Genomic DNA, 19935 nt, shown 5'->3' with positions numbered 1-19935 from the left:
TTTCGGTTTTTATTGGGGATAAAATTTATATGCCAAAATATAAAATTAAATTTTAATACCTATTTAAATTTATCACAGTGATGCATATTCCCCAGTGCATTCAATTTGTAAATTAAATACATACGAAAATATATTTACATAAAGAGTATGACTAAATTAAACCTTATTGTATTATTAATGTGATATGGTTGGTTGACCGTTTCTGTAATTTTAAGGAAAAAAAATTGTTGTAAATATTTTTTGTAATTCTTGCGTTGGATGTTACCACGAACAGTCCTTTACAATGTTATCCATGAAGTTAGAATTTATGTTATTATTTCAGCCTTATAGCAATTTCATGATTATGCACTAAGAAAGGCTTGATGAGTGTCCAAGAACAAGCACTATGTCGGCATCATATGCTAGTAGGCGTCCAGTCCGAACTCCTTGCGGCGGAGCGCGTCCTCGACCAGAGGCCTCGCCGGCAGCGGCGCCTTAACCACGCAGTCCTACACGGGGAGCGCCTCGAACGCTCGGTGGCACTCGGGGACTAGACCGGCATGGTGCGGCGCAGGGCGTCCAGTCCGATCTCCTTGAGGCGGAGCGCGTCCTCGACCAGAGGCCTGGCCAGCAGCGGTGCCTTAACCACGCAGTCCTACACGGGGAGCGCCTCGAACGCTCGGTGGTACTCGGGGACTAGACCGGCGTGGTGCGGCGCAGGGCGTCCAGGCCGAACTCCTTGCGGCGGAGCGCGTCCTCGACCAGAGGCCTCGCCGGCAGCGGCGCCTTAACCACGCAGTCCTACACGGGGAGCGCCTCGAACGCTCGGTGGCACTCGGGGACTAGACCGGCGTAGTGCGGCGCAGGGCGTCCAGGCCGAACTCCTTGCGGCGGAGCGCGTCCTCGACCAGAGGCCTGGCCGGCAGCGGTGCCTTAACCACGCAGTCCTACACGGGGAGCGCCTCGAACGCTCGGTGGTACTCGGGGACTAGACCGGCGTGGTGCGGCGCAGGGCGTCCAGGCCGAACTCCTTGCGGCGGAGCGTGTCCTCGACCAGGGGCCTGGCCGGCAGCGGCGCCTTAACCACGCAGTCCTACACGGGGAGCGCCTCGAACGCTCGGTGGCACTCGGGGACTAGACCGGCGTGGTGCGGCGCAGGGCGTCCAGTCCGATCTCCTTGAGGCGGAGCGCGTCCTCGACCAGAGGCCTGGCCGGCAGCGGTGCCTTAACCACGCAGTCCTACACGGGGAGCGCCTCGAACGCTCGGTGGTACTCGGGGACTAGACCGGCGTGGTGCGGCGCAGGGCGTCCAGGCCGAACTCCTTGCGGCGGAGCGCGTCCTCGACCAGGGGCCTGGCCGGCAGCGGTGGCACCGCCGGCTGGTCGTCCATGTCGAACGTCACGAACTCGTTCTCGTGCTGCAGCGACGGCGAGTACTCGCCGTCCTCGTCGTCGAGCGCGCCCTCGCCGCCGCAGGAGTTAATGTCGGCCGTGGTGGACACGGTGTTGGTGGTGGCGTCGCGCGGGAACGACACCGCGGAGCCGTGGCGGCACGGGGGGCGCGCCGGCGACCCCAGGGCTGGGGGCAGCCCGCACAGCTCCTCTGCCGCGAGGCGCGGGTAGTAGTGCGGGCAGGCGGCGCCGGCGGGCGGCAAGTGGTACAGGGACGACGACAGGCTGATGTCGCACAGCGAGCCGGCCACCGCGGCGATGGGCAGGTGCGAGCGAGCTGGACAAGGCGAGCTGTCTACGCTCACGGCGTCGCCCGCGCGCTCGAGGTAGTACCTGCGCACCAACACATTGTTACACCCACACCTCACTTCGATACACACTTCATCAATACATGTTTTAACATACACAGCATAGCTTTGAATGTAGGCCAGTTCATGTACAGTGTTAGGCGTATAGCCCAAGCTTCTCGGAACCAAGAGGTATTATACGTCAATTCGCGACAAAAAAATATATAAGTCATGTTCAGTGTCATGCGTATAGAACTGTCGTCCCCGAACCACGAGGCCAATCATGTCCTAAGTAAAGACTTACCAATATACATTAAAAATGGAAAACATTAAAAGAAAGGATATTTTTTAAAAAGGAAGCACATTGACACGCACTTTGGATAAAAAGGAAGCACATTGCACGAAAAGGAAGCAGTTTGAGACAAAAATTAAACTCAGTAGGATACGATCTCGTCGCAGGGATAAGGTACAGATATACGATCTCGTAACAAAGATACGATCTGGTCACAATGAATCGATTTCGTAGCAGCAATACGATCTTATCAATAGGATACGATAATACAGTCTTGTATATGAACATTTAACGAAAAGGATGTACATTTCTACAAAAATTCAACTCAGTAGGATTCGATCATCAATTTTGGAACGTTACAATTTTTCCAGCTGTCTTTCAATCCAACTGTATTTTATTCCAAAAGTCATCGGCTGCAACAGTCATCGGGTCCGAAAGTCATCAGCTCCACGTTTTTCGCATCAACATTATTATTCTCCAAATGTCACTGTCTCCAAAAGTCTTTGGCTAATACTATCCTTGACTCCAAATATCATTGCCTACAATTTTTTTTTGGCAGCACCATTGTTTCGCTCCAAAAATCATTGGCTCCAAATGTCACTGTCTACAAAATTCTTGGGCTCAAACTGTATTGACTCCAAATTTTAGTGTCTTCAAATTTCAATGTCTCTAAAGATTTTTCTCTCCAAAAGTCATTGGCTCCAACAGTAATAGGCCTTACTGCTTTAGAAACATTTAGCTACAATGAACTTGGCCACGAAGCTACAAGACTACAGGATAACAAGACTACAAAACTAAAATACTACAGGACTACATTACTATGAGGTAACAGGATTATAATACTAAAAGTATACGAGGCTCCAAATAGTTACGAGACTATGAGGCTTCGAAGCTACGAGACTAAAAGACAACGAAACTACGAGAATACGAGGCTACATGGCAACAGGCTATGAGGCTAAATGACAACAAAAGCTACGAGACTACGAGGTTACAGGACTACAAGACTATGGGGCAACAGATCTATGAGACTTCAAGTCTACGATGCTCCAATTAGGTACACTATTAGGCTACAAAGCAACGAGACTAAGAGGCTACAGGATTACAAAATTAAAAGGTCACGAGGCTACAAGGTTAAGAGACTACAAGGTAGAGGTGGGTTGCAGAGTATCAATCGGCTACTTTGTAACTGATACACGCCTGTATCAAGTACTGCAAACGAGTACAATTTTCAAGTATCAAAAACTTTAGTATCAGTTAAGAATTCACCTGGAACAACACCATGGCCAATATGCGCAGAACCCGATCGCAGATGACGGTCAATTGGGCGAAGCTTGTGAAAGGGGAGGGAGCGGCACGACGAATAAGGGATAAAGAAGGGAAAGAATGTAGAGGAGGGGGAAGCCTAAGTTATGCATCAAGTTCTGTCCTTGCCCGAACACGCCCGAATTTTCACATTCGACCAACCTCGGGTTTATTTATAAATATTTATATTTCTCTCTTTATTTTAATGTAGCTATACTAACCTAACTAACTGTCCATAGTGTTCTGAAGTGTTTTAATGTTGCTAACCTAACCGACAACTTTTAATATTTGAATTCATTTTTCCTGCGAAAAAATAAAACAAATCCCGAGGTTGGCCGAAGGTGAATATTCGGGCGTGTTCGGGCAGGGACAGAGCTTGATGTACATCTTAGGCTTCTCATCTAAGTACGCTCAGTGCGCAGTACGTACTCCTTGCAAAGATTGAAGACTCCGATTACGAAAGGTGCGGTAAGAGAACACCGATACCTTTTTTCGACTGCGAAGAATGTAGAATTAGAAAACTGATACCTTTTTACGACTACGAAGAATGTAGAATGAGAAAACTGATACCTTTTTACGAATAACGTGGAAAGAGAAAACTGATACCTTTTTACGGTGGTGATGACGGCACGGAGGATGTGTAACCTGTAACGAGAATGCTGATACCTTGTTGCTTCCAGGGACCGCTACTGCTGTAGCTGATACAGAAGTATCAGCTACTTGTAACCAGTACATTACTGTATCAGTAATTGGTTAGAACAGACACCGAAAATTGCTGTAACAACCAACCTCTACTACAAGGTACCAAATGGCTACGAGGTTACAAAGTTACGAGGCTAAAAGACTACAGTACTACGAAGCTACGAGACTCCAGCTTGCTATGGGGCTACATGACTATGAGGATACAAGGCTACAAGGTTGAGAGGCTTCTAGGCTACGAGTATACAAGGCTTCAACTTGCTACAATAGCTCAAATCAGGAGCGAGAGTTAATTTATCTCATGAAAATAACTTGTTGCATGTAGTCCCAATTCTTGAAAACGTTTGCACCTCATACTGTGTTGTATAGGCAGTCGCTCTTTCATATGAGATTCGGGATGCTCACTAACGCAAGCAAAAGAAGGAGGGCTTCACTAGATTTCAAGGGGAAGGGAATTCTTTTGAGATGTCAATGTTTCTCAGCTGTCTAAAGTCATAGTAATGGTCTAATTAATGAATCTCTACGTTTGTCGTGTTGTACTGGCAGTCGCTCTTTCATGTGAGATGCGGGATGCTTACTCACGAACGGAGAGAGGAGGGCTTCGCTAGACATCAAGAAGAAGGAAATTCGTCTCAGATTTTAATATTTCTCAGCTTTCTCAAATCATAGTAATCATCTAATTGTGCTAAAACTCTACCCTTGCTGAACAAAGAAGTTTTCAAGCTGGTAGAAACTGGTTTTTTATTTTATATTTTTATATTTTTCCTTTATATTTTTTAGAGATTCACTGATCTTGATTTAGGAAAACTTGTATTTCTTTTTTTCGTGTGCTCCTGATTATTATTGCTAATATTAATATAAATTACTCCGTGTGATCCTCATTATTCATTTAAATAAATTGATGGTTTTTCACATGTGCTCCTGAATATTCCTGTCAATATTTGTTGGATTCGCCAAGTTCCTTTGGTCATTCATGGCGATGGTTCTAATGGTTTTCTCCATGTGGTGTTGGATATTCCTAGCGAGACCTGCTGATGTTTTCCAAGCGCTTCTGGATATTTCTAAGAAATCCATCTCTGCATGGAAAAACATTTTACGTAATGAGGCATGCAACTTTTTTCACGTTAATATTTAATTAGTGAATTTCTGTTGCTCAATCAACACAATAAAACTAACAAAGATAGAATTCAAATAAAAAAAATCATTTTTTAGTCAAATATTGTGCGTTAAGACAGCGAGATTATCATGCAAAACGAACTTTCTTCTTCTTGATGTATAGTGAGCCCTCCTCTCTCCCTTCGTGAGTGAGCATCCCGCATCCCACATTAAAGAGCGACTGCCTGTACAACACAGCAAGTGGTGCCAACTGTTTAAAGAATCGGGACTACATGTAAAAAGTTTGTTTTAATGAGATAAATTAACTCACGCTTCTGATTTGAGCAATTGTAGCAAGTTGAAACCTTGCATACTCGTAGCTTAGAAACCTCTTAACCTTGTAGCCATGTATCCTCATAGTCATGTAGCCCCATAGCTAGTTGTAGCCTTGTAGACTCATAGTACTGTCGCTCCATAACCATGTAGCCTTTTAGCCTCGTAACTTCGTAACCTCGTAGTCATTTGGTAACTTGTATTCTCTTAGCCTTGTAGCCTCGAAGCCTTTTAGTCTTATAGTCATGTAGCCTTTTAGTCTCGTAGCTTTGTAGCCTAATAGTATAGCTAGTTGGAGCCTCGTAGACTTAAAGTCTCATAGGCCTGTAGCCCAATAGTCTTGCAGTCCTGTAGCCTCGTACTCTCGTAGTATCGTATCCTTGTATTCTCATATCTACGTAGCATTGTTATCTTGTAGCTTCGTAGTTTTTCTGGTACGTAGCTACTTGGAGCTCCGTTACTCGTCTCATAGTCAGGTTACCTTGTGGTTTTGTAGTCCTGTAGCATCGTAGTCTCGTAGTCTCGTAGTGCCGTAGTCTTGTAACTTAGTAGCCAAGTCGCTTTGTAACGAAAGGTTCCTGGAGAAGTTGGACTAAGGCTGTTGGAGCCAATGTATTTGGAGCCAAAGACTCTTGGAGCCAAAGACTTTTGGAGCCGATACATTTTTGAGTTGATGACATTTGGAACCATTAACTTTCGGAGCCGATGACTTTTGGATTCAATGGCATTTGGGGCCAATAATTTTTGGAGCTAAAGACTGTTGGAACCAAAAATTTGGGAGTCAATGACATTTGAAGGTAAAGACTGCTGGAGCCAAAGACTTTTGGAGTCGATGACTTTGGAGCCAACGACTTTTGGAGTCAATGACTTTTAGAGCCAAAGACAGGCATTTGGAAGCATTTTTGCTTCCCGTAAATTGGCGATGGCATCCTACTGAGTTGAATGTTAGTGCAAAAGTAAATCCTTTACTTTTAATGTACGCAGTTAAGCCTGTTATATCGTCTCCTACTAATGAGATCGTATCCCTGTAACGAGATCGTATCCCTGTGACAAAGTCATATAGCTGTGACCAGATCGTGTACCTGTACCGTATCACACCGATGATATCGTATACCTACGATGAGATCGTATTTAACTGAGTTGAATTTTCACCCAATGATGCGTCTTTTTCGTTAAATGTTCTTACTTTTTGTCGACTGTGCTTTCTTTTGTAAAATGTGCTTCCTTTTTGAATGTGTTTTATTTTATGTTCTTCGATAAGTATTAATTCAGGACATCATTGACGTCACCGTTCGAAGACGACTGATCTATACGCCTGACATTGAACTAGAACTGGTTGGAAAGTGTTCCATTTATGAAAAAATTGTACTTCCATAGTAAGCACAGAGACAACGACAATTTATTTCATTTGTCGGACATTTTTCTTGCTCGAGTCTTTTACATAGTATATTTAATAAACTCCAAATAATATAATAGGACACATAATTTTATTTAAATTTAATCTTAATTTACTCATATCACTGGCCGAGTAGTTAACCAAGTGCAGTATCTATCGAATCAATAATTATTTTAACAAGATTTTGTTTTTGAATTTTGGATATATTTACGATTTTCTAGGTCAATAAATACGAACTTCATAGATAGTGGCCGTTTCGGCTTACTGGAGGCTGGTAAATAAGTAACTTAAGTCCCGTTTTAGGATTTGAACATGATTTAATAAATGAGTGGTTTTTTCCTATAATGAGCATTTTTGCATCAGTCAGGGATCGAAGCAAGTTCTGTAATTGATCGAGTCAATCAGTAAATTAATAAATTTTTTAAATTGTTTTTAGAATTTTACCCGAAAATCTAGGTTAATAATTAGAATTTCCAATATGGCGGCCAAGATGGAATTGGCAGGTTACTAGCGGCTAGTGTATAAAGAATTTAAGTTGCTTTTAGGTTTATTTACGACCCTTTTGTTTAAATAAGTGTGTATTTTTACGTAAATTTACATTTTTGTACTAAGCAAGGATCGAACCTAGGACAAGAATCGATCAACTAGAGGATGTAGATGAAGAATTTATACCGCTTTAAGGATTTCCGCCATATTTATTAAGTATTGTTTTTGCATTGAGCCAGGATCGAACCAAGGACAGAAATAAATCGAATAAATATTTTTTTGAATAAGACAATTTTTTTGATGATTTGTGAATTTTTTTCCAGAATTCTCGCAAAATAACTACAGATTGTCAAAAATTGTGGATTACAAGATGGCAGATGTGGCGTCGTAAAAAAATGGTTAACGAGGTCCTGATCAGAGGCAACGAGCGGCGTACACTCCCAAACATTGCCGTATCTTTCCGATTGGCAAGCCACAACTTAGTAAGCCACCAAGCCATAGTCCCATAAGAACAACATTGTGCCGGATGCCCATTTATATGCTACTCATACTTATTCCATGAGTACCACTCATTCCGACCGATACAGCATTCGAGTTCAAATGGCTTCAATTTACAATACGCCTTGCGTTCGCTATGACTATCAATAAATACAAAGGGCAACATTTGCAAGTTTGCTAATTAAATTAAAAAAAAAGAATGCTTCTCTCATGGGAAATAATACGTCGCGTGCTCAAGAGTCGGTATACAATATTATCACTATGTTTATACCATAAAAAGGACAAACAAAAAGTGTATTCCTCTACTTTAAAAATTATAAATGAATTGATGTAAAAATAAATTCTTCCTTTCCTTTTTTTCACAGAATCATCACAGCTACGCAAAGCATTATATTAAATTTAAATATGTGTTAACTCGGGGAATATTTATGTTCGGTAGAAAACTTTGATTGACTTTCTTATACATTTCATTTCACACTGAGCCACAGTGAAGCGAGGCGAGAGCTGTGTTTATATAGTGTTTATATAAAAATAAACACATATTCTTACTTGTATTTTATTTTTTTAGAAGCAACTGTAAGAGAACGAACCACTATCTTTGTTTTCAGTAGTTGTTACTATAAGTGCTAGTTTCACTAATTGTATACATCGTCTGCTAAAGTGCGCTGCCACCATGTTGGATAAATTTATACCGACTAGAATGCAGTAATGTTATGATAGTCTTGTAACCACCATAATTTCGTGTGTCTTGGCTGCCATATGATCATAATTAATCCAAAAATTCATTAAAAAAATTACTTATTAATATCTTAATATATGCGATAAATTTGTATCCTTAGTTTGATTCTTTGCATTTGCAAAATGGTAACTAAGGAGAAAAAATTATAATTTAATCAAATATTACATAGTTAAATATTACACTTAAAGTGAATGTTCAAGGTTCAAGAAAAAAATTATAATTTAACAAACATTATTTATTAAATAGATTTCACTTTTTGAGGCCGGTCCCTGCTGGTCCCAAACACTCACTGTAAGCACAAACTCTTACCAAGTAACAAGGTAAACACTTGCTTGTCCAGATGGGGCCTAAACTCCATATTAAATGAAAAACATAGAAGGAAATAAACTAAATGATGAACACTTTAGAAGGTAGCAGAACATTAATAAAACAATACAAATAAATTATATTAAAAGTATTCAATTGCGGAGTGCTAAATTATTTCCAATTCTATGAAACAAATATGGACATCAGTAAACAGCACAGAAGGTGCAGAAAGTGAAAACAAGTGCAGCGAGAAAACAGACTATTATTAAAAAAACTAAAAATTAACATTTACCTAAACTTTACCAGGTGCATCATACACAAAACTGTCCAAGGAAAACAGTTTCAGAAACATGAGTTAAAAATACAAGTATCATTGTACAGCTGTAGATATTCTGGCATAGATAAATTACTGGCCATTAAAGAAAATAAACACAAGACTTATACATAGCTCTCTAATAACCTCCACACTCTCGTGCCCATCTCTCTATCTCTCTCTGTCTCTTTCTCTGATTTCATCGATTCAATGGTAGCATCGTCCTTGCTGCTCCATCCTAAACTACCGAAACCCCGACTATTTATACCCCAAATCCTCCCCCCATACCTACTATAGCATCCTTACTTCTCTGGGATTAGTAGAAATTCTGGGACGGTTACAGAAAGTTCTAGAAAGTTCTTCACTGTAGCCCAAACAATCTATACATATGCGAGTCTTTCTGTTGTATTCTCCTTCTTGCTAAGCTCTCGGTGGGTACCCCTAGGTTTAAAGTTGTTTTGGAAGGATCCCTGATTGTTTTGCTTAAAGGGTACAGTCTTTAACAGCACACAGTAGAAGCCTATATATGACTTGTAAAGTCACAAGATGATGATTCCACGTGGTAAACTGGTAATGTTATGTTTTTAATGTATAATATTGAAACGAAACATTTCGTGACCAAACACACAGTCACATCTTCTATGTGTACAAAAATGCATCTACATTATTGTCTTCGGTTCTACATGATTGTATATCTAGTTTTCGAAGAGATAAGAGTTATTTCGGCAGTAGTATTCTGGATGCTTACAATTAATGCAATGTGTTACAGTCTTATTGCAGTATATGCTACGATTGCCAATCGTAGATTATGATTGCATAACAGTTTTGTAACGCCCCTCGTTCCCAAACACTATATTATTTTTAATTAATTAAAAACACCTTGGAAACAGCTGGGCAAAATATTAAGAAAAATTAAAGTTAATTACCAGAGGGGACACGAGGCAGTGAACAAGACCAAATTTACACTCCCTGCACACTGGTAACTTGGGAGTTCGTGGATCGTTATGTAGAAGAAGGTATATGATAAATAAAAATGCTATATAAATAGCTTAGTCTATAGGTTTTCCTGGTTTATTATTAAGGAATTTTGTTTTAGCATAATTTCGACATGATAATAAATATCTTAGTAATTAACAAAGTTAAGGGGGCGCCCCTACATAATTTAAAACAATACACATTACACCTTAACAAACAAATGATTACATTAACAAATTTTCAAGTATAGCACCAAAATTTGATTCCCCCAACGATTACATATATATGAGTTTCCTTGATTTTACATGTTCTTGAGGATTACGTTCTTAAAACACTGCTCGCTGGTATCTTATTAATGAATTTAGTTCCTTCTATGCAAGTGGAGTATATATATAGCTCATATAACCCGAGTCTTCCCAGGATGACGTCGGACCGAGAGGAAAACTCTTCTAAAGGGGAAATCAGCTGGAGGTCCCGAAGATCATGCGGCGAGCGATTTCTCTCCCCGGAAACTTTGACCCTGTCTGAAACACAAGCCAAATTAAAAACGAATTAGACCTGCGTCCAGACAGTCATACACAGTCGGCGCGAAAGGCCAACAAACAGGAATTTGTGGAGAAAAAAAACAGATTATTCACCAAACAGGGTGTGGAAACAGGGCTCGCGGGGTGTCTCGCGCCGACATCACCATGGCGCGTACCGAGAATTCGCGGATGTGCGGAAGAAACTAAATTTTTAATAAAGTAAAAAAAAAATAAAAATTTAACTACACATGATTTTTTCTAAAAACTACATCTGCCTGGCTACTGTACAAATGGGATCACATCCCTTAAGCAACTGACTACATATTTTATGCAACCGAAAATCGCCGTTCCCGCGAAAAGCCTCTTAGCACAGAGGACGCCGAGGAGACGTGGTCAGCAGCCGAGGTCAGAGTACTGAGACCGTGATAGCGGACACAGCTTCTAATTAACACGGGCGCTAAAGCCCTAGGGAGGTGGGGGAAGGTTCGGTTCTAAGCTGAAAACATGCGGAGGTGCCCGAGGCGGGCGTGACAAGAACATGACATGCGCGCTCTCTACCGGCCAGAACAGAAGGCAACAAACAATCGACTTCTACAGGCCGCGAGAAGAAAGCATAGTGCCTTATGGCGCCACGGCGCTGCTTTCTAGCGGCGTAAGGGAGAACTAACTGAGGCGGTGTGCTTACTTGCCACCAAGTGTCACGAGGGTGTGCTCTGCATGCTGGCGACCAGGCCCGCGGTTACTTTTTTCGCTGCTAGATGTCGTGAACGTCTCTGTCGGACCAGGGAGAAGGTCCTTGAATTAGGCCATCGTCTTGGCTAAGTTCACGTCAGGTCACTGCTCCCGACTTGATTTCTCAGAACTAAGGTGAGGTGGAGAGAGAGAGAGAGAGAGAAATGGGGGACATAAATAGCCACTAAGGTGGGAACGCAGGTCCACTGGAGACCCATTCGTGACGAAACTTGCTATTCTCGGCAAGCCTGTAAGAAGTAGCAGCTTGCAGCCCACAAGCTGCTCTATGCAATTTTGGTCATGAAGAAAAATAATATTACAAACTAATTTCCGGCACAGTTTGGTAGTTATGGAATAAGTAGACGTTTATATCGTTACTGGAACTCCTGCTGAAGAAACTGTGTATGTTTATTTTTCCTGTAAAGTTGGATGAAGAGTAATGTTGTAACTCCTATAGTACATACAAGATGATTCCATCACTCTAGCTGCCATCAAAATCCTTGTTGATGATGGCGGTGACATTATATTTGTTGTTGTAGGTGATAGGTGAGGCTGAACCGAATAACCTTCATTTTATGATGGTAAATATTTCATCGAGATCTTCGTCGTTTATTCTTCTACAGCCATTGACGATGATAATATTTATAAAGGATTGGTACCTTAAAAGAACTGTCAGAGCCTGTCTTCGATCTTTCGCAGTCAAAAGAAAAACTGCCAGTCATACCCAAAGAAATCCAGTTATATATCCATGCCCGAAAATAACGTGTAATTGTGAAGAATATATAATTTCGTTTCACAACTTTACAGTTTTAGGAATGGACAGGCGATTAGTCATGATATCGATGTATAAAGTCACACCATTCGCATTGTGACGAAAATTGTTTGTTCATTAGACAGATCCATTTTAAAAGGTGTCTAGCATAGTATACTAGTATAAAGGTACAACCAAAAAGTTTTACTAACACGTTCTTGCTTGAACTAAGTTGCATCTGCAGATTTTATCATGTTGCTTTGAAATCATGGCTTTAAAATTTTTAACATTTTTTTTTGCTTTGATACTGTCTTACTTGTACTCAATTCAGACACCCACATCTATAATTTTAACGAGCATTTGAAGTTTTGGTGAAATCTCTATCACAGTTTTGGCACAGTTAACCAGGATATTTCGAGGACAAGGTAGTTTGAGTAGGCACTGTCAACCACTCCCGAAGACACTGCACACGTTTAAGTCACGTGAGCTGACGAAACATAATTTATCGATGTTTCGTCTACTGACGAATCCGCGTCCAGTGAAGTCAGCATAATTATTGATGGTGATTCAGTGCCAAGGATATCCGTTGTCATTGACAGCACTGCCAACAGTATCCTCAACGACGATTGTAAACTTTACACTCATTTCTCTGAATTTGTCGGCATCATCACCATCTATATTTTCACTGGTGATAATGCACCATCAATCGAACTCGACATTGGAAATAACAAAACCTACTAAATCTTAGTATATGTACTGAAGAGAGCTGATCCGTACTCCACCACATCTAAAGTTAGGTCAATGGTCCCAATGTCTGGGTCTCACTTATGTACCCACAGTCCCTGGTATATTATGTGAGTAAAAACATTAAACATTAAATTATAATAAATGGTTTGAATTTATTTGCATGTATCTTAAAACTCAAGAAATAAAACACGCAATATTAAAACAACCACATTTATTTTAAAAAAAATCGCACACAAATCACACAAACAGTTTAGTTTTTAGTTTAAGGCATTAAGTATTTCAGTAAGCTAAGTCTTTAAGAGCACTGACTGCCTCGTCGACTCAAGTGTCTCCAGTTTCAACTGGTTTGCTAGGCTCAGTCACAGTAACAGAGGTATCTGACTGTTTATCCTTAGTATTGTTCACTGCGATGACTACCTCAGTTAGATAAGTCAATGACGTCTGCGACCAGGGCTGCGATTGTGCTTTCCCTCTGTGCTTTTTGGGTTACTGCTGATCTGATGTGTATCTTCTTCAGATGCACGGAAACTGTCAGAGCTACGATGTTATGTGAATGTTCTCTGTCATTTTTACATCCGTGTAGATGCATCACAGCTCACGACAGGTTGCAAAAAGTCTAGACTTTGTTTCACATGCAGACGAAGCGACTACTTATTCGATGATGGTTGGATGTATCGTATGCTTCTTCATATGATAGACGGCACAGTTTCGAGGATCGCATCAATCTAGCAGCTAAGACTGAGGAAAGAGTGAAAACTGCCAGTGATGAGTGCCTCCATCGCAGGTCTCTGTATATGTGTGTAAATATCCAGCATTCCAGTAGCTGTACTCGACACTGCTGAAGCTATTTCTTACGCTCACATACACATTGACAGGATGGTACGAAAACATCGTCCTATAGGTTGGACGACAACTGAAAGTACTTTATATATGCAGGCACAAACAAGTCTACTCACACTTGGAGAAACATTTCCGCATTAACTATGAATTGCGCCTGGCACAGGTTCATTCATGTTTGATCTTGTCCCAAGACAGAAGCTGCATGCCATTTATTGCACTAAGCTTGCGCACAGAATGACAACTTTAGTCGGTCATCACAGAGACGATTTCAGCATCCCGTTGCACTACTTGCTCGGCCTGATTTTTTTCTCTTTGGGCCAAGCAACATTAATTAAATATGCGGTTTCAGAACTAGTAAATCGTCAAGAGAGATTTTCATTTGGTGTTACGGAATTTTTATTTTGTCTAATTTAAGACGAGGCTAATATTTGAGTAACCATTATTTAAACTCAAGCCTTTTTCGTCCAAATGTTTACAAGGATATGTAGGCTGGAAGTTGCGGGATTGAGTCCTGTGATGGCCATTTTGTTGTGCCAAAATCCGTAACGGAATTTTCATAATATTTTTTTTCCATAATTCTAGTATGCAAGTCGATCGTGACATTTCTTACATACAACACAATTGTTTGGTAAAGTATTTCCACTACTTTTTATCTTGTTTCTGTAGTCCACGATGTATGAATTTGTTCGATTGTATTGTCTGTAAATGTAAAAATAACAGTACAGGAGCTTTGTTCTTTAAACTGTCGCGACTCAGTATTGGCCACTGTTCGCGATAATAATATGCTTGTAGGAAATTAGCATAAATTTTATATGCCAGAAGAAAATTTAATTTTCTAAATCCATGTTAATCTCCAGGTAAGGGCAGCTTACGCGAATTAAACCAAATATTTTTAAGTTATATATTTGGCAGTTATCGAATACTGAAGAGCTCCCTTCTACATTGAGCTGTGTTTATGTCTGGAGACTGATGATGATGTATCTTTGGTTTTTCCGTAGTAAAGCTGAACATTATTATTCACTTGATAGATTATTTTAAGAGAAACTAAGAGATGTTTCCAAGCTTCAGGATGAGAATTGTACATAAAAATTCTTGCTTTTTTCTATGTTATTCAACATCTAAATGTTAGACTATGCTCACTGTACATGAGGCAGCATCTACTTGATTGACTATAGTGTTAGCATAACATTCTGTGTATTATCTACATCAGTACGAGATCTTGTTTCGAGTTAATGTTTATATGCATGTAGTGTTCTGCGATTCCAAGAAGCATGGAGAGAGGAACACAAACTTCAAACTTCTTTTTGTCCTCTTGGGCCCAACCTCCCATATTTTTAGAAGACAATTCATTTGGCGTGAGCGAAAGGTAATTTTGATAGTGAATTTTATGCCCTCATATCTCGTCTGGTCTGTATCGACATCATTATGATGATTACTTCGTGTGTGCTCATCAGGACGACTGGAATGTAAATATGTCATACGGCACTTCCAACATTTTAAACTGATGGAACCATGAGCTATAACATGTAAAGTATGTTGTTTTTTCTTTCCCTGAGATATTTTAAACCTGTAAAATTTTGTTTAGTTCATTTCAAATTTGCGGGGAAAATGTTTACTATTCGCGTAGATTCCTACACTTATACAGAAGCATTAATCTTCATTTTAAATACTAGTATCGTACCTATGGAAAATAGTTTCAAAAATATGACAGTTTTACTGCATGTTAGAATGCTTTTGGCGTTTTTTTGGATTTCCCCTCAGTTGAAAGTCTACACTCGGGAAAATTTTTCCATTATGTATGTAATTTGCAATGTCATCGATTTCGTAAAAATGAACATGTTACTAAATGTCTTGAGCGGTCCCATTACTTTTCTGGAAGACGATCAGTTATATTCATCAATATCATTTATAGCAATATATGTTTGAAATGTTCTAGTTCAATACACCATTGTCCTTCCCATTCTAGACGTGGAACATAAACCACCCGCAGCCCTGAACTATGATGACGTGTCGTGTTTAGTTTTATAGACATAGATTAATTATCATAACTGAACATTCATAAATACAAAAAAAAATATTGTATTATCCGATTTTAGTGATTTTTTTTTTTGTTAAAAATCCACGGAAAAGTGACCAAACTTTTGTTGATCATGTGAATGTTTAGTTTCGTAACTGTAATACTGCATAGTCGTGTGTAGTTCTGGAGGTGGTCTAAAAATACCTACCTTCTTCGTAGTTCTTGGCCTTAGAGGAACTGCAAGACTACAAAAATCTCTTCAAAATTACTCATGCAAATTTCCACGATAACAATCCATTATGTGTTATATGTATAGTGAAAGATAAAAATTATAACTTCTCGCTAATCTCTTCAGTAATATTCCAGAACATGGAAAATGTTAAAAAATATAGAAAGACATCAGAGCTTGGACTATGTGTATTGGTATAATACAATCGAAATGTTTGATCATCTGAGATTTCTAGTGCCTTCACTTAGTGCAGGAAACTATTCGCACACCACCGAAATAGTCTCCATACTCGGAGAACAAAAGAAAGAAAGCTACATACTATGAGTTGAAACATAATCGTTTCTGAACTTATTGCTCCTGCACACGGAAATAACTGTTGCGAAGTTGTAGTGCTTAATCCTTTTGATTTATTCCAGGCGGACATTTTTTAGACTATACCATATAACTGAGTGATCAAGGGCTATGGCAAGGCCATGGAAGATATTTTGCGCGATGGACATGTCTATTCCAACCTGCAGACAGATCTCGGCCAAAATTCTACAATACGATCTTCAAGGTTTTGATGAAAGTTGTATAGTTTGGTTCCTCTGGGTACAGGCGCCAGGCGCGTGGTAGTGGTGGGGTCAATGGCCGACCGACCTCTGACGTCACGGCAAACATCTTGGACTCAAAAATTCCTCAAAATTCCTCAAAAATGACTCAAATTGACAAAAAAATTTCCGTTTTGAGGAAACATTTCTCGTTTTTCTTCCACGAAAATTCAAAAATTAGGATTTCAAAAAACTTCAATAGTCTTTTGCCTTTGAAAGAACTCGTAATCCTAAAAGCGGCTTAAAAGTCCTAAGAGCTAGCCGCTCTTAGCCACTGACGTCATCTAGGAGTATGATGTAAACGTTGCAATTTTCGTTACGGCCGCCATCTTCAATTTTTTTATCCGATATTAATGAAAAAAACTTCAAAATTAAAAAACTAATTAATTAAAGAAATTAAAAAATAATAATAAACATACACCTACGACATGGAGCTCAGAGTCCTCGGTTCGAACCCAACGAGCACAAAATAAAAATGGCACTCGATCCTTCCTACACGGAAGACCCTGGCAGATTGACCTCCCACCACTTATGGCAAGGTATATATATCATCAGTTAGTATGACATCATGTACGCGATTTAAAAATCTGTAATTTTAATGTTAGACAATCGGGAAAATTTTTAAAAAATTTAAAAAAAAATTAATAATTATATTTTAATAAAAATTCTTTTAAAACTCCGTTGCACTTTTCGTTACGGCCGCCATCTTGGAAAACCGTAATTTTTATTGTAGAAATTTGAAAAAATTGAAAAATATGATAAAATTTTAATAATGACATTTTAATAAAATACTATTTAAACACGCACATACAACTTAAAATCCTTTGTTCGAACCTGCTAAGTGCAAAAATAAAAAAAAATCCTGATATGTAATTTTTTTTAAATTTGAAGTAATAAAAGCTTCAACTGATCGAGACAGAACCGTCATCTTGTATTAAGCCGTAACTGTTGTAATTATAGTTACGGGCGCCATCTTGAAAATCTTAATTTATTATCCGATTTTAATGAAAAAAATTCAAAATTCATTTAAAATATAACTTATTAATATACTGATTGATTAGATCGATTCCCGCCCATTTTCGAAACCGATAAGAGCAAAAAATAAAAAAAAACTACAGATACTTCCTCCACAGAATCCATTTACAGACAGACCTCCCACCCCCAATACCAAGGTATATATCATCAGCTGGTAAGACGTCATTTCCTCCAACTTGTCTTCTTAACTAGAATGTCAAGTGTGCAAAATAATTTATATCCCTTTCAGATCCCGGCGTTGTTCAGCCAGTGTATAGTTATTTACCTGTATATACTTACAAAGTTGGTGGTCTGTATGTAATCTAGACTCTAAAAAGCACCATAGAAAAAAGCTAAAAAATAAGAGTTATTAATATTGAAAAGATTCCATTATCTAGCTAATGCTCGGCATGCATTGAAATGCCTCATTCAGTTTTGTTTTGTAATATTTATGATATAGTTACTCATATACAAATCATTTATTCATCTCTCTAAATATATATATTTATCACTATCTACATCTATATATATGTCTCTATCTCTATTTATCTTTTTATATATACATATATACATATATACATATATACCTACCACTATCTCTATATCTTCTATATATAAATCTCGATATAGCTCTATAAATCTATATATCTCTTTTCATCTAACCCATTTCATTCTCTATAACTTCTCTAGCTCAACTTATCTCTCTGTCTCTCTCTATCTCACTCTATATGTATATATCACTCTATCTCTGTATTTCTTTTACATTTAAATAAATTGTCTCATGCGTGCGCACTTAAACCACAAAAACAGAGGAAGTACCGCTATATAATATGAAATAAACACATTTTTTTAACGATTCGTACTCCAACTATTGCAAAATAGTTATACCGTCTCAAAAACCTTTACGGGCATGCGCATAACAAATCAACAAAATTTCATCGGAATCGGTTGAATAAAATAGGAACGCATACGGCACAAACAAACGAAAATTAAAAAGACATGACAAACGCATCAAACGATGGTGCGTTTAAAATTCAAGGCAACTTTATCTATTGACGAAGTTAAGAAAAAAAACTGTTATAAGGGCCTTTATTTTGCTAGCCGCTGCGAGCTCCACTAAGCGGGCAGGTCACACCAAGAAGAAAAATATGAATTCGCCAAACCTTACTATGTGTATGATCCTGTGGCAGATATAGAGAAATGACACTCACTCACTATTTGCATGTCTATGACCTATGATTTTTTCTGTTACAAAATGAAATTATCTCTTTTTCACTCCCTTACAGATGGAATTTAATATTAATATGTGGTATATGTGTTAATCCAGGTTATGAGCTCGCTGTAGGCTAAATTTCATCCAGATCCGTTCAGCCGTTCTGGCGCGATTGAGTTACAAACATCCATCCGTTCATCCATCCAAATTTCACATATATAATATTAGTGGTATTTATGTTATTAAATAACTTAAGTATTTTTATATGTGTTTAAGACTAAATTACTCTTTTTGATTGATCAAGGATCGTGAACAAGAGTTCGGATGCTAAGATAGTTGAGTGTCTGGTAAATGATGTTATTGTGCTTCAGCGGATAATTAAAAATCCAATTGGTGACAAACAAACCTAGCAAACATAAACAACGTGACGTATCTAAGATGGCTGTCATGGCAATTTAATTTCGCAATAGTATAAACCTTAGTACTAGTGGTATGGTTCAGTTTGTTTTTATTATCCATGGAGGAAGGGCTTGAAGTAATTTTAAATCTATTGACCTAGCCAGGATTTGAAGGAAGGAGTCAGATTTTGATGATCTAAGTACCTTTATTACAATAAAATAAAAGTACTTATAATGATATTTCTTCATAGATATATTTTTAAAATTTTAAATAATATTATAGATTTTCAAAACTGGGGACATGATGTCATATTTTAGAATAGCGGAAAAATGTAGAAAAAAAGCGGAATCCACAATGCCGGAAAGTTCAAGAATTTAATATGGCATAAATTTTCAAGTAAAGATGGTGGAATCTTAGCTGAAAGAATCCAAGACCAAAAAGGCGGTTAAAGTCAAAGTAAAATGTCATGGTAAAGGTCATTATAAATGACCACTGTGATGTTACAACCCCAGATGGCGGCTGGATGTATGGATGTACAAAACTTTATCCTGTGCCCAGACCTCCAAAACAAACAATTTATAATCAAATTAAGCCTTGTTTATTTTCACTTGATGACATTATTACATGCATAACAAATGAGATATCCATAAATGAAGCCGTAGATTGCTAAAACTTGGTACAATGTTTGCCTAATCAAGACACAATTGCAAGTACAACGACAAAAAAT

The 19935-nt window shown here is 38.9% G+C and overlaps 1 protein-coding gene across 6 annotated transcripts in view; it reads right to left on the bottom strand.

Annotated features, from left to right (window-relative positions):
- Window positions 1–210: 210 nt before the first annotated feature.
- Window positions 211–19935, bottom strand: part of LOC134531644 (uncharacterized) — a 784236-nt gene continuing 764511 nt past the window's right edge. For all 6 annotated transcript variants that reach the window (XM_063367408.1, XM_063367409.1, XM_063367410.1 and 3 more), the window contains one exon: window positions 211–1764. In XM_063367408.1, coding sequence (XP_063223478.1) covers window positions 1260–1764 — 505 coding nt within the window. In that variant the 3' untranslated portion in view covers window positions 211–1259. The remainder of the gene's footprint in view (window positions 1765–19935) is intronic.

The sequence above is a fragment of the Bacillus rossius genome, chromosome 5 (genome assembly GCF_032445375.1).
Source record: "Bacillus rossius redtenbacheri isolate Brsri chromosome 5, Brsri_v3, whole genome shotgun sequence".
Classification (NCBI taxonomy): Eukaryota; Metazoa; Arthropoda; class Insecta; order Phasmatodea; family Bacillidae; genus Bacillus; species Bacillus rossius.
Note: the sequence above shows the minus strand (reverse complement) of the source record. Positions and strands in the feature narration are given on the sequence as shown.